Source organism: Heterodontus francisci, chromosome 41 (genome assembly GCF_036365525.1).
Source record: "Heterodontus francisci isolate sHetFra1 chromosome 41, sHetFra1.hap1, whole genome shotgun sequence".
NCBI classification, from domain to species: domain Eukaryota; kingdom Metazoa; phylum Chordata; class Chondrichthyes; order Heterodontiformes; family Heterodontidae; genus Heterodontus; species Heterodontus francisci.
The window spans coordinates 23,861,396-23,873,406 of NC_090411.1; the positions used below are offsets into that span (position 1 = coordinate 23,861,396).

The 12,011-nt window shown below is 44.0% G+C and overlaps 1 protein-coding gene across 3 annotated transcripts in view; it reads left to right on the forward strand.

Annotated features, from left to right (window-relative positions):
* Window positions 1-12,011, forward strand: part of LOC137353362 (cytochrome P450 2J2-like) — a 56,286-nt gene that overhangs the window by 23,898 nt on the left and 20,377 nt on the right. For 2 of the 3 annotated variants that reach the window (XM_068019537.1, XM_068019538.1), the window contains exons 2-5: window positions 5,009-5,171; window positions 6,430-6,582; window positions 9,043-9,203; window positions 10,439-10,612. In XM_068019537.1, the coding sequence (XP_067875638.1) occupies window positions 5,036-5,171; window positions 6,430-6,582; window positions 9,043-9,203; window positions 10,439-10,612 (624 nt within the window). In that variant the 5' untranslated portion in view covers window positions 5,009-5,035. Of the gene's footprint in view, window positions 1-1,492; window positions 1,890-5,008; window positions 5,172-6,429; window positions 6,583-9,042; window positions 9,204-10,438; window positions 10,613-12,011 lie in introns of those variants that run through there. The other variant, XM_068019536.1, reaches the window with a different exon arrangement.

Here is a 12,011-nt window from a genome sequence, read left to right on the forward strand (position 1 = left end):
CCACAGATCTGTAGCACATATCCAAGTGTTGTTTTCTAAAAAGGTGAGGGTTTCTGTCTCTACAACCCTTTCGGGCAGTAAGCTCCAGACCCCCACTACCTCTTGGTGAAAGACATTACTCTGTAACCCTCCTTTAATCCTTTTTCCAATTACTTTAAATCTATGGCCCTTGCTTTTTGATCTCTCTGCTAAGGCAAATAGGTCCTTCCTATCCACTCTATCTGGGGCTCTCATAATTTTATACACTTCAATTAAATCTCCCCTCCACTACCTTTGTTTCAACGAAAATAACCCCAGCCTATTCAATCTTTCCTCATAGCACCATTTCTCCATTCCTGGCACCATCATCGTGAACCTCCTCTGTACCCTCTCTAGTGTGACCACAGCCTCCCTTTTACCCATCAGCCCTGTTGACTCCAAGGTTTCACAGAGCCTCAAACTTAACATTCTCATTGTAATGCTGAAACTCCTTCATGGAATTGCCCATCTCTACCTCTGTCACCTCCTCCAGCCCTACAGTACCCCACACCCCCAACTACATTCTTTCTACTCATGCCTTTCTCCCCCTTTTCTCCCACTATTGGCAGCCCCTGATGTCAGAATTCACTTCTCTCACCCCTTCCTCTTACCCTTCAAGACCCTCTTGAATGCCCATCCCATTGACCATATTCCTATTCACCCCTTTTTGGCTCAATGCACCTTGTTTTTGATGACACTCCTGCAAAGTGTTTCGAGCAATCTTTCTATGTGAAAGTTGTGATGGAAATACTATTTGCTGTTGTGCAACGAGACAATTTAGATGTTAAATACCTTCAAAGGCAGTGAAGCAGTATATAATTAGGCAGAGACTATTACCTTGAGGTCAAAGTGTTGCATTAGCTTATCTCTTAGCATCTGCCAGCAGTGTAGTTTCTACCTCAGCCTGTGCAGCTGTTACACTGACATTCAATAACAACAACTTGCATTTATACAGTGCTATTAACATCGTAAAACATCCAATTCACCTGTCAGGAGCATTATCAACCAAATTTTGACACTGAGCCACTTAGGAGGTAATAGGACAGAGCTAGGTTTTAATGAGCTCTTAAAGGAGAAGAAAGAGTTAAAATGGAGATGTTTAGAGCAGGAATTTCAGAGCTTAGGGAGTATGCAGCTGAAGGCACAGATGCCAATGGGCAAGAGGTCAGAGTTCAGCAGGAAATATCTGTAGCCAGAATGGACAAAGTCACAAGCGCTCATCCCAGAGTTGCCATCGGACTCCAAGTTCACTCCAGGCTTTTAAATGGAACCAGTTCAGGTCTCAAGTAACCAAATCTGTTGTGTACACATTCTGAAATATAAAGGAGGTATGAAAGAGAGGCTGCAGCTTGGGAACTCAAACAAAGGCTACTGGGAAACAATGCCAACCCTTCTACAAATAAATACAGCGTAAGCAAAATATTTCCCTGCTCTGCTTCCGGCGATTTTTCAGCCACTCCTCACTGAGGACTCTGTCAACAAGACAAGGTCAGACACTGGAGTCCTCTGGATACAGGCAGGGAAAGTAGAAAAACAAGTCTGCTCCTGCCGTTTTGTCGAAGAAGTTACTTTAAAAAGTTGATAACCAGTCATTTATTTACAAACCATAAGCTAAAGTGAAAGCGTTAACTGCTGGAGCTTCTGAAAGGTTGAGAATGAAAAGCGTGGAACTATTGTTGGAGATGGCACCTTTTCGTTGGCTCCGGTACCTCGATCTACAAACCCTCCTGATTTTCTTGGCCGTGTTTTTAATGCTGACATTTGTGATAAAAATGAGGAGACCGAGTGGGCTTCCCCCGGGACCACCCATGTGGTCAATGTTTGGGAATATCTTCATCGGGAAACAAGCACCCCACCTTGCTCTAACTGAGGTAATGACTACAACAGCTCCAAAATTCCTCCCTCTGTGAATTGAATGAGGCCTAAGGAGCAGAAATCCATCTGGGACAGAGGTGCAGGACGGCCGTTGTGGGATTGGCTGCTCTTAACATGCAACTGCAGCCAAAACCCAGTCAGGCACTGTATATAACGAACAGCTGATCCTATATCAGACACTCTGCGCTGCCGTCCCAGATGAATTTCTACCCCAAGTCTTGATTTATAATTGTTTTGGTTGAATTCTGCTTTAAGCTTTGGCAGAAACTGAACTGGACCAGCCACATAAATACTGTCACAGGTCAGAGGCTGGAAATTCTGCAGCCAGAAACTCATCTCCTGACTCCCCAATGCCTGTCCAACATCTACAAGGCACAAGTCAGGAGTGTGATGGAATATTCTCCACTTGCCTGGATGATTTGAGCTCCAACAACATTCAAGAAGCTCGGCACCATCCAGAACAAAGCAGCCTGCTTGATCCCATCGACCAACTTAACATTCGCTCTTTCCACCAGTGACGCACAGTGGCAGCAGTGTGTACCATCTACAAGATGCACTGCAGCAACTCGTCAAGGCTCCTTCGACAGCACCTTCCAAACCCGTGACCTCTGCTACCTGGAAGGACAAGGACAGCAGATGCATGGGAACCCCACCACCTACAAGCTCCCCTCCAAGTCACACACTGACTTGGAACTATACTGCCATTCCTTCACTGTCATGGGATGAAAATCCTGGAACTCCGTCCCTAACAGCACTGTGGGTGTACCTACACTCCAAGAAATGCAGCAGCTAGAGAAGGCGGCTCACCACCACCTTCTCAAGGCCAATTCGGGATGATAAATGTTAGCTTTGCCAGTGACACTCACATTCCATAAATAAAGGTGAATAAAATGGATTTCTAAGACATGTCCTTTGCAAAGATAAATGTTACGCATCTGTCACTTTGTTGCTGCTTCTCATTGCTTGGTTTAGTGGGGGGTGTCAGTGATTTACTATTTTCACAGGGAATATACACACAGTATTAGATGAAGTACTTTAATCATGAGCAAAGATGAGAGGAACTAGGGTATTTTTTCCCATCTCGACAGTGTAGGCTAAGAGGAATTTTGACAGAGGTGATATGATGGGTTTTTGATAAGTGGTGAAAAGTGACGTAAATGCATAAATTAAGATCATCATTGAGGAGCAAAGGGAGAGTTCATTGTATGATAGCACAGCACAGAAGGCCACCATTCAGCCCATCGTGCCTGTGCTGGCTCTTTGGAAGATTTATCCAATTAGTCCCACTCCCCACGCACTTTTCCCACGGTAAATCTTTCTGCTTCAAGTATTTATCCAAATCTCGTTTAAAAGTTATTGTTGAATCCTCTTCCACCCCCCTTCAGGCAGTGAATTCCAGATCAGAACAACTCCCCGGGTAAATTTCTTTCCTCATGTTACCGTTGGTTCATTTGCCAATTTCCTTAAATCTGTGTACTCTTATTACTGACCCTCCCACCACTGGAAACAGTTTCTCTTCATTTACTTAATCAAAACTCTTCATAATTTGGAACTCCTCTATCATTTGTTAACCACAGAGGCTTAGAAATTGATTCCTGTTTGGAAATAGTAGGCCTGAGTCGCAACTGATATTGGACCTGGGCCTCATTTAAAGGAGGCCAGCGAGCAGCAGGTGCCTGTTGGACATCACCAGACAGCTCACTGGCAAAGAGGGTTTGCATCTCAGGGCCACTTACGTTTCTTGTGAGGATCGTTTCTGGGACAGGAGGCGGGAGTTCTCCGGATGCCACAGGGAAAATCCTTGGGCCATTCCAGACCCGGCAATCCCTTTCACTCCCAATGCCAGCAGCAGTTTGCAGAGCAACCACAACCCCCCACCCAATCCCCACCTCATCCTCCCAGGACTAACAATATCTTCTCTTTTCAATCTGGGCAGAGTTTTTGCACCACAGACCTTAGCCCTTTGGTTGAGTATTCCAATGGAAATTGGAATGTGTCTATCCGGTAATTAACCTTCCAACTACCTAACATGGCATAAAACGATGAATCAACCAGGACATGCAAGAAATATATAAAAGAATGTTCGGTTCTTTGAACAGAGATCTTTAAAACTATGAGGGGGTTTGATAGGGTAGATGTAGAGAAGATTTTTCACATGTGAGGGAGATTAAAACTGGGGCCATAAATATGAGATAGTGTCTCATAAATTCAATAAGGAATTCAGGACAAACTCATTTACTCAGAGACTGATGGGAACATGGAATTCCTTGGCACATTGAGACGAACAGCATAGAGTCATAGAGTTATACAGCACAGAAACAGGCCCTTCTGCTCATCATATTAAGGGCGGCACAGTGGCGCAGTGGTTAGCACCGCAGCCTCACAGCTCCAGGGACCCGGGTTCGATTCCAGGTACTGCCTGTGTGGAGTTTGCAAGTTCTCCCTGTGTCTGCGTGGGTTTTCTCCGGGTGCTCCGGTTTCCTCCCACAAGCCAAAAGACTTGCAGGTTGATAGGTAAATTGGCCATTATAAATTGTCACTAGTGTAGGTAGGTGGTAGGGAAATATAGGGACAGGTGGGGATGTTTTGTAGGAATATGGGATTAGTGTAGGATAAGTATAAATGGGTGGTTGATGTTCGGCACAGACTCGGTGGGCCGAAGGGCCTGTTTCAGTGCTGTATCTCTAATCTAATCATATCTGTGCCGGCCATCAAGCACCTAACTATTCTAATCCCATTTCTCCTCTGCACCCTTTCCAGTGCAATCACATCCTTCCTATAGTGTGGTGCCCACAACTGTACACAGTTGCATTGATGCATTTATAGGGAGAAAGCAATAGAAATATATTTTGATTGGGTTTGAAGAAGTAGGTTGGGAGGAGAATCATGTGGAGCATAAACACTGCCCCCAATGAGATGTTCTGAATTACCCTGTTTCTGTGTTGTGTAACTCTATGTAATTTTCGAATAAGTCAGACCCGAAAGCAGTCTGCTTTAGTTCATCATGTAGCAACTTTTGTTTTCAAACCGTTTCTGTTTTGGTCAATTGCAGAGAGTGGGACAAAAGTGTATATCATCTTTTTGTTTTCCTTTCCTGACCTTTCCAAAAAAAAAGCTTTCCAAGAAGTACGGGGACCTTTTTATGTTCTATGCATTCGGGATGCCTATCGTTGTCATCAGTGGGTTTCAGCTCGTTCAAGAGGCCCTCGTCCAACATGGTCGGGAATTTGCCGGACGACCATGTATTCCTCCACTTGATGAAATGACAAAAGGTCAAGGTATTAAATTTTTATCAGTTTATTTCATTTTCCTGGAAAGCTACTGTAACAACAACAATTTGCATCTATACAACACCATTAGCATAGTATAACATTAGAAAGAGATTGTGATATGATTAAGTGAATGGGCAAAACTGTGGCAAATGGATTTTGATGTTGGCAAATTTGAGGGCACCTACTTTGAATCTAAAAAGGATGGGATAGGGCACTTTCTGAATGGTGAAAAGCTAGAAACGCTGGAGGTCCAAAGAGAGCTGGGGCGGGTGGGGGTGTGGTGTTCAGGTACATAGAGGGTTAAAATTTCACAAACAGGTTCTGAAAATAATCAAAAAGACTGATGGAATGCTGGTCATTATATCCAGAGGACAAGAATACAAGGGGTTAAAAATCAGCTGGCGAGACCACACCTGGAGTACTACAAGCACCACACCTTCAGGTGGATGTATTGGCCTCAGAGGGAGTACAGCATAGATTTACCAGAATGATACCTGGACTCTAAGGGTGAAGCTATGAGGAGAGATTAAATAAAAGAGGGTTGTGATCTCTGGAATTTAGAAGATAAGGAGTGATTTGATCGAAGCTTTCAAGATATTAAAGGGAACAGATTGGGTAGAAGGGGAGAAAGTATTTGCAGTCTAGGGATAGGAGGCATTGTCTAAAAATGAGAGCCAGACCTGTCAGGAATGAAATTAGGAAGGTGACCACTGCTGGTACTGCAAGAGGCCTTGGACCCAGGCCCAGCACTGGAGCCCGTATCCAAGGAAGTGAGGCGAGGGTTACCGGGGTGTGGGGGGTGGAAGTTTAGTGCAGGGAGAGGGAGTTTCAGGGAGGTGCAGGTTTCCCTGTGGGTGTCTTTCATGGGCTACAAATTGCCCACAAAAGGGCCCCTCCAAGCCCGCAAGGAAGTCACCTCGATTTCCCAGTGGTAGCAGGAAGAGGCCCTTAAATGGCCTTAAGCAAATGGCAATTGATGCTAGATCAATTGTTAATTTTAAATCTCAGATTGATAAATTTTTGTTAATCAAGTCTAAGGGATCTGGGACAAAGGCTTTTGGATGGAATTAGGTCACAGATCAGCCATGATCTCGCTGAGCAGCAGAACAGACTCAAGGGCATAAATGGCCTCCTCCTTTTCCTATGTTCCTATAAATTAAACAGCTTTGCTATGAGGTCAAATTTGTGCTTTGAACTTTCTCACAGTCCTCAAAATAAAAGCTGGTTATTATTATTTATCCACTGTTTTCCCCCTTTCTGTTAGGCATTATCATGGCCCCCTATGGAAGGTCCTGGAAACAGCAACGGAGATTTACATTGACTGTTCTCAGAAACTTTGGTTTAGGCAAAATCACCTTTGAGGAGAAAATTCTGGAAGAAGCCCGATATTTGTCTGAAGTCTTTAGAGCATCAATTGGTAAGTTCTGTGTGTTCTCTGCGTAATTTGTTATGACACTGTTGCAATAGGGTTACCAAACCTCCAGGAGTGTCCTCAAATCTCCAGGAATTGAAGTTTAATAACTAGGACACTGCTGCAAAGCAACTCAGGAAGATAGAAAATGTCATAGTTGTATTGACATCAATTGTGTTTCTTTTTCATTTCCTTCAAACTGTCATTTGTTTGTTAGAAATATGTTTCACTAACAGCCAAGATTAATCCAACTGGGTAACAAAAGAGTTTGATCCCTTTCCAATTGACGTGGGAAGGCCGCACGCCTGGAGGATGAGCCTGTGGTTGGCGTTTGGGGGAGGGGTAGTTTGAGGTGGGAGGTCATGTAATGAAACCTCCAGGAATACACCCAGTTAGAGTTGGCAACACTACGTCACAAAGATATGACAGAACTCTGCTTTGGGATTCTTCTGTTGAATTTCCTACGTGTTTCCTCCTGAAGCCTCGCTGGGCATCAAGGATCTTCATATAATCCTAATCAAGAGTTACTCTTGAAACATGAACTAATCTTTTCTTCTTTCTGATGGTGATTCTGATTCTGTTGTGAATTTCCAGCATTTTCAGTGATTAGTTCTTCCCACAGTTAAAGAATTTTCCATTTTCAAAGGAAATGGTCCCTGGTGAATGTTTTGAAGAAATGCTGGAACTTTGCAAACAGAACCAGCAGAACCTTCAAACCTTTCTCAGCTTCTGATTTGTGGGTGAAGAGCTTTATCTCCTGGATAAGAGAGAGAAGCCTCCCACTTTACACCTTCTGTAAACTTGAGCTCGTTCAAAACTCTGCTGCCCGTGTCCTAATACGGACCAAGTCCCTTTCACCCATCACCCCTTATGCTCACTGACATACATTGGCTTCTGGTCCACCAACAACTCGATTTTTAAAATTCTCATGATTTTAAAATCACTTTATAGCCTTGCCCCTCCCTATCTCTGTAACCTCTCCAACCGCACAACCCTTTGAGATCTCTGCGTTCTTCCAACTTTGGCCTTTTGCACATCCTGATTCTCAATGCTCCCCCATTGGCAGCTGCACCTTCAGTTGCCAAGGCCCTAAGCTCTAGATTTCCCTCCCTAAATCCCTCTACTCTCCACCTTTAGGACACTTTTTGAAACTTCAAAAAGATCTTAAAAACTTATCTTTGGCCAAGCTTTCGGTCACCTGTCCCAATATCCCTTTACTTTACTCAGTGTCAAATCATTTTTTAGAACACTCCTGTAAAGCACCTTGGGATGTGTTACTATGTTAAAGGTGCTAGATGAATGCAAGTTGTTGTTCTTATTGTTGAGATGCCCAAGCTGACTTCTCCATAAACTTTAGTTCACAGCCATGAAGATTAGTGACCATCCTAAGCAACTCTCGGGATAACTGTCCATTTTTATGGGATTGCTTGATCAGTAAATATCTGGCAGATGTACCACTGATGAAGTGGATAGTTTGCTGCATTCCCAGTCTCCAGAGGCAAGCTCTACAGGGCAGGAAAGAATCCAATTTTCACGACCATTCTCTGCTGCTTCATGAATGGGCCAGAAGGTGCGAATCAATGATCGTGTCAAGGAGAACAAATAGTGTTCTCCAACAATTGCATTGTATCCTATATTTGGATTAAATCTGGATGAATTGTTAAACTAGCACAATGTGGTACTCACTAACATTTTGTTCCTAACTAATGACTTGCTTGAGGTCTACACTCAGGATTACAACATGTTTCGATGTGAATCATGAGATAGAGGACTATACCTGTGATTCTGTCGTCATGGTGAAGTTCTGATTTCACTTACTCCACTATGCACTGTTGCCAAGTCAATGGCAGCCACTCAAAGGAGGAGAAAAATCCACAGGACTAGTTTGGTTGGGGATCTCCCACTTCCTGTGTGGATAACTGAGATAACTAAGCCTCCAAGAGGCTCTTCCTCACTTTGTTAAACGGGAATGAAAAGTTAGGGGATGGAACAGCAATTAACCCCAATTCCGTTAACAACAAAGAACTGGACAGGCCAGAGGCGAGAACAGAAAAAAGAGTTTACATTTAGATAGCGCCTTTCACAACCTTGAGCACTTTGCAGCTAATGAAGTATGTTTGAAGTGCAGTCACTGTTGCAATGGAGGAAAGGCAGCAGCTAATTTGCGCACAGCAAGCTCACACAAACAGAAATGTGAAAATGACCAGATCATCTGTTTTAGTGATGTTGTTTGAGGGATAAATATTGTTAAGAGCGAGGTCACCTGTTCAGCAACCAATGAGCTCTTCTTCAAAGTGTGTGCCATTCTAAACACCTGCTGGTTATGAGTTAGAAACTGCTCCTAAATGATTGTGAGAGTAAAGCAACAAATGTCAAAACCCCTATTTCACCCAGGCCACCTCTTCAGAATGATGGAGTCTTGCTTTGCTCCTTCACATTCACAAAACTTCTTTTCCTTTTGCACAGGTCAACCCTTTAATCCCAATTCTAAAATCACCAGTGCTGTGTCCAACGTGATTTGTTCAGTAGTTTTGGGGAAGCGTTTCCATTATGAAGACAAGACTTTCACACGACTGACAGAACTGATTGATGAGAACTTGAAGATTCAGACAACAATATGGCCACAGGTAGAATAAAAAAGGAATTCCTTTCGTTCGGGACAAGAGAATATCCTTATTAAAACGGAGATTCAGATGTCAAAAATTTGGTTCACAGGGACTGGAACATAGGAACAGGATTAGGCCATTCAGCCCCTCAGGCCTGTTCAGCCAAACAATAGGATTACGGCTGATCTTTATTTTAACTCCATCAACTTGCTTGTGTTCCGCAACCCTTAAAAAATCTCTCAATCTCAGTTTTGAAATTTTCAATTGACCTAGCCTGGCACCTCACTAATAAATCACTGCTCACATACCTTGATAACTGCTTAGAGTCTGGAGAAGGGAGGAGGCAAGAATGTGAAGTAAAAGACTCCCCAGTGTCTAGAGTATCGATTACTATAAACACTCCTGTGTACCTGCGCATTGGAAAGATATATTATGGATGGACTTAAAAAATACTGAACTAAGACTCACAACCGTCCAATTTCTGTGTTAAATATTATTTGCAAACACACAGGTGTACTGTGACATGATGGTCCATATTTAAAAAGGGCAATAGAGCCTTCACTGGCTAAAACAGACCCATTAATTTGACCAAAATGACAAGAAATAAAACAGAAGACTACGGGTATAGAAATAACCAAATGAATGACAGCCAGCATGGCCCTAGCGATGGTGAGTCTTAAATGACCAATACCAGACTGTCTTGAGGCAACAAAATGCAAAATTGATGAGAAAGAAAGGCTTGTATTTATAAAGCATTTTTCATCTCTTCAGGGTGTCCCAAAGCACTTTACAGCTAGCAAAGTATTTTGATGTGTAGTCATGGTAGTAATTTACAAAATGTAGCAGTCAATTTGCACACAGCAAGATCCCACAAACAGCAATGTGATAATAACCAGAAAATCTGTTTTAGTGATGTTGGTCGAGGGATGAATATTGACATCCTGCAGATATTGTCACAGGATGTTTTACATAAACCTGAGAGACTAGATGGAGTCTTTGTTTAACAACTCATTTGAGAGAATGACAGTGCAGCACTCTCTCAGTATTGCACTGAAGTGTTAACTTGGATTATGTGCTGAAGTTCCTGGAGTGGGACTTGAACCCACACTTTTCTAATACTAGTAACAGGAGTGTGACCAACTGAGCAATAGGTGACATTGTCTTAAAATGATGTTTCTATGCTGGAAAGCTTTGTGACTGACTGTGTATTGGAGAACCAAAATCATACACGGTAATTCTCTTGTGCTTTCTGCTAGGTGTATTCCATAGCTCCCTTCATTCGCTATTTCCCAGGGCCTGCTCGGAGGATATTTGAAAACCAGGCTTTAATTGAAACTATGCTTCAGGAATTCATCAACCAGCACAAAGACACTCTGAACGGTGAAGAGATCCGCGATTTTATTGATGCCTATTTACTAGAAATGGAAAAGGTGAGCACAGCGCCTCATGAAATATTTTAGTTTCTTGGTGGGTCTCTGCATTGCAATATGCTAGAGCACTGTTATTTGACCTTTCACCTCAGATGATTGCAGTGGGATTGCCGGGCCCGATCTTCCTGGCGGCAGCTAGTCTCCGTGGCAATCCCTCCGTTGCTCGGCGATGAGGCCCAACTTTAAATATTTGAATAAACCTCATGAATACATTTACCTACAATTCCCTACGATCTTACCGGCAGTCCGGGATCTTCCTTGCAACAGGCGGCGCTCACATGCCTTCACTTTGCGCTTAGTGAAAGCTTGTGCCACCGAGGTGGGGACGGCGGGAACTTCGGACTTTTAGTGAAGTGGGCGGAGGGAAACGGGGTCAACTCTGTATTTCTAGTGTAGGGGGAGGGGAGGGGAAGGCGTGACCTCTGAACTTTGTGCAGTTGGTGGGGAGAGAGGTCGAACCTTCAATGTATGTGTTTTAGGCGGGGGATGATGGGTCAGAGATTTGTTTACAGTGTTGTGGGGAGGGGTGGGGGTACCGGGTCCATCTCTGTTTTCTCTGTGCTGGTCTGGCAGCCCTTTAAAAATGGCACCAGTGCCTGCGCAGAGGCAGCTGATGCTGTTCACGGTGTCACTGAGCCTGCCCTTGCCACAGAATTGGGCGGGGGGGGGGGGGCAGGGCAGCCCACCCTGTGTATTTAAATGAGTGGCCGCGCGCTAGATCACAGCGACGTGGTGGTGTGTGGCCCATGCGTGCGGGCTGCCATTTCTTCACCCTGACGCTCCTGGCAGCGGGTGAGCCCATTGGCTGCAGTAAGCAAGAAATTTAAAGAGACTCTGTTTTCGCTGGCCCATGTGAAAAGCGTCAGGGCAAAGGGCCAATTTGTATTTAGACAAGCTGTTGTGAGACCCAACTCTGGGCAGGACATAGCCTGAAATTACTTTGAGTTCACACCAGCTCCAATGTGACAGCAGCCACCGTGAAGCCTATTCTATAAGAGTACCGTAACTGATAACCTGAGCTCATGGAGCTGGCAGACAACACAGAGCAGGTCAACGGGAAGTCGGTCATCGTCTCCAACCCCTCCGACCACCCCTGCAATATATAAGGAGCTCAACAAGACAATGAATAGGTCAGGCAGACATTCTAGAGGACCCGGGGTCGGAGGCCGGCCCACAGCGGGGCTGCTATCGCATGAGTACAAGGTGTTCCCATTATAGAGGGTGAATTACACCTGTTGGCAAAACAGATCTTGGAATCATTTTGTACATAAACCAAATAATTTAGCAGATAAGGCAGTGTAGTCAAAGAGATTAGTGACAGAAGGGTCTGTAACCAAAGACAGAGCTTTTAGGTAATTGGCAAAAGAACCAGAGATGACATGAGGGAAAAAAAAAACCT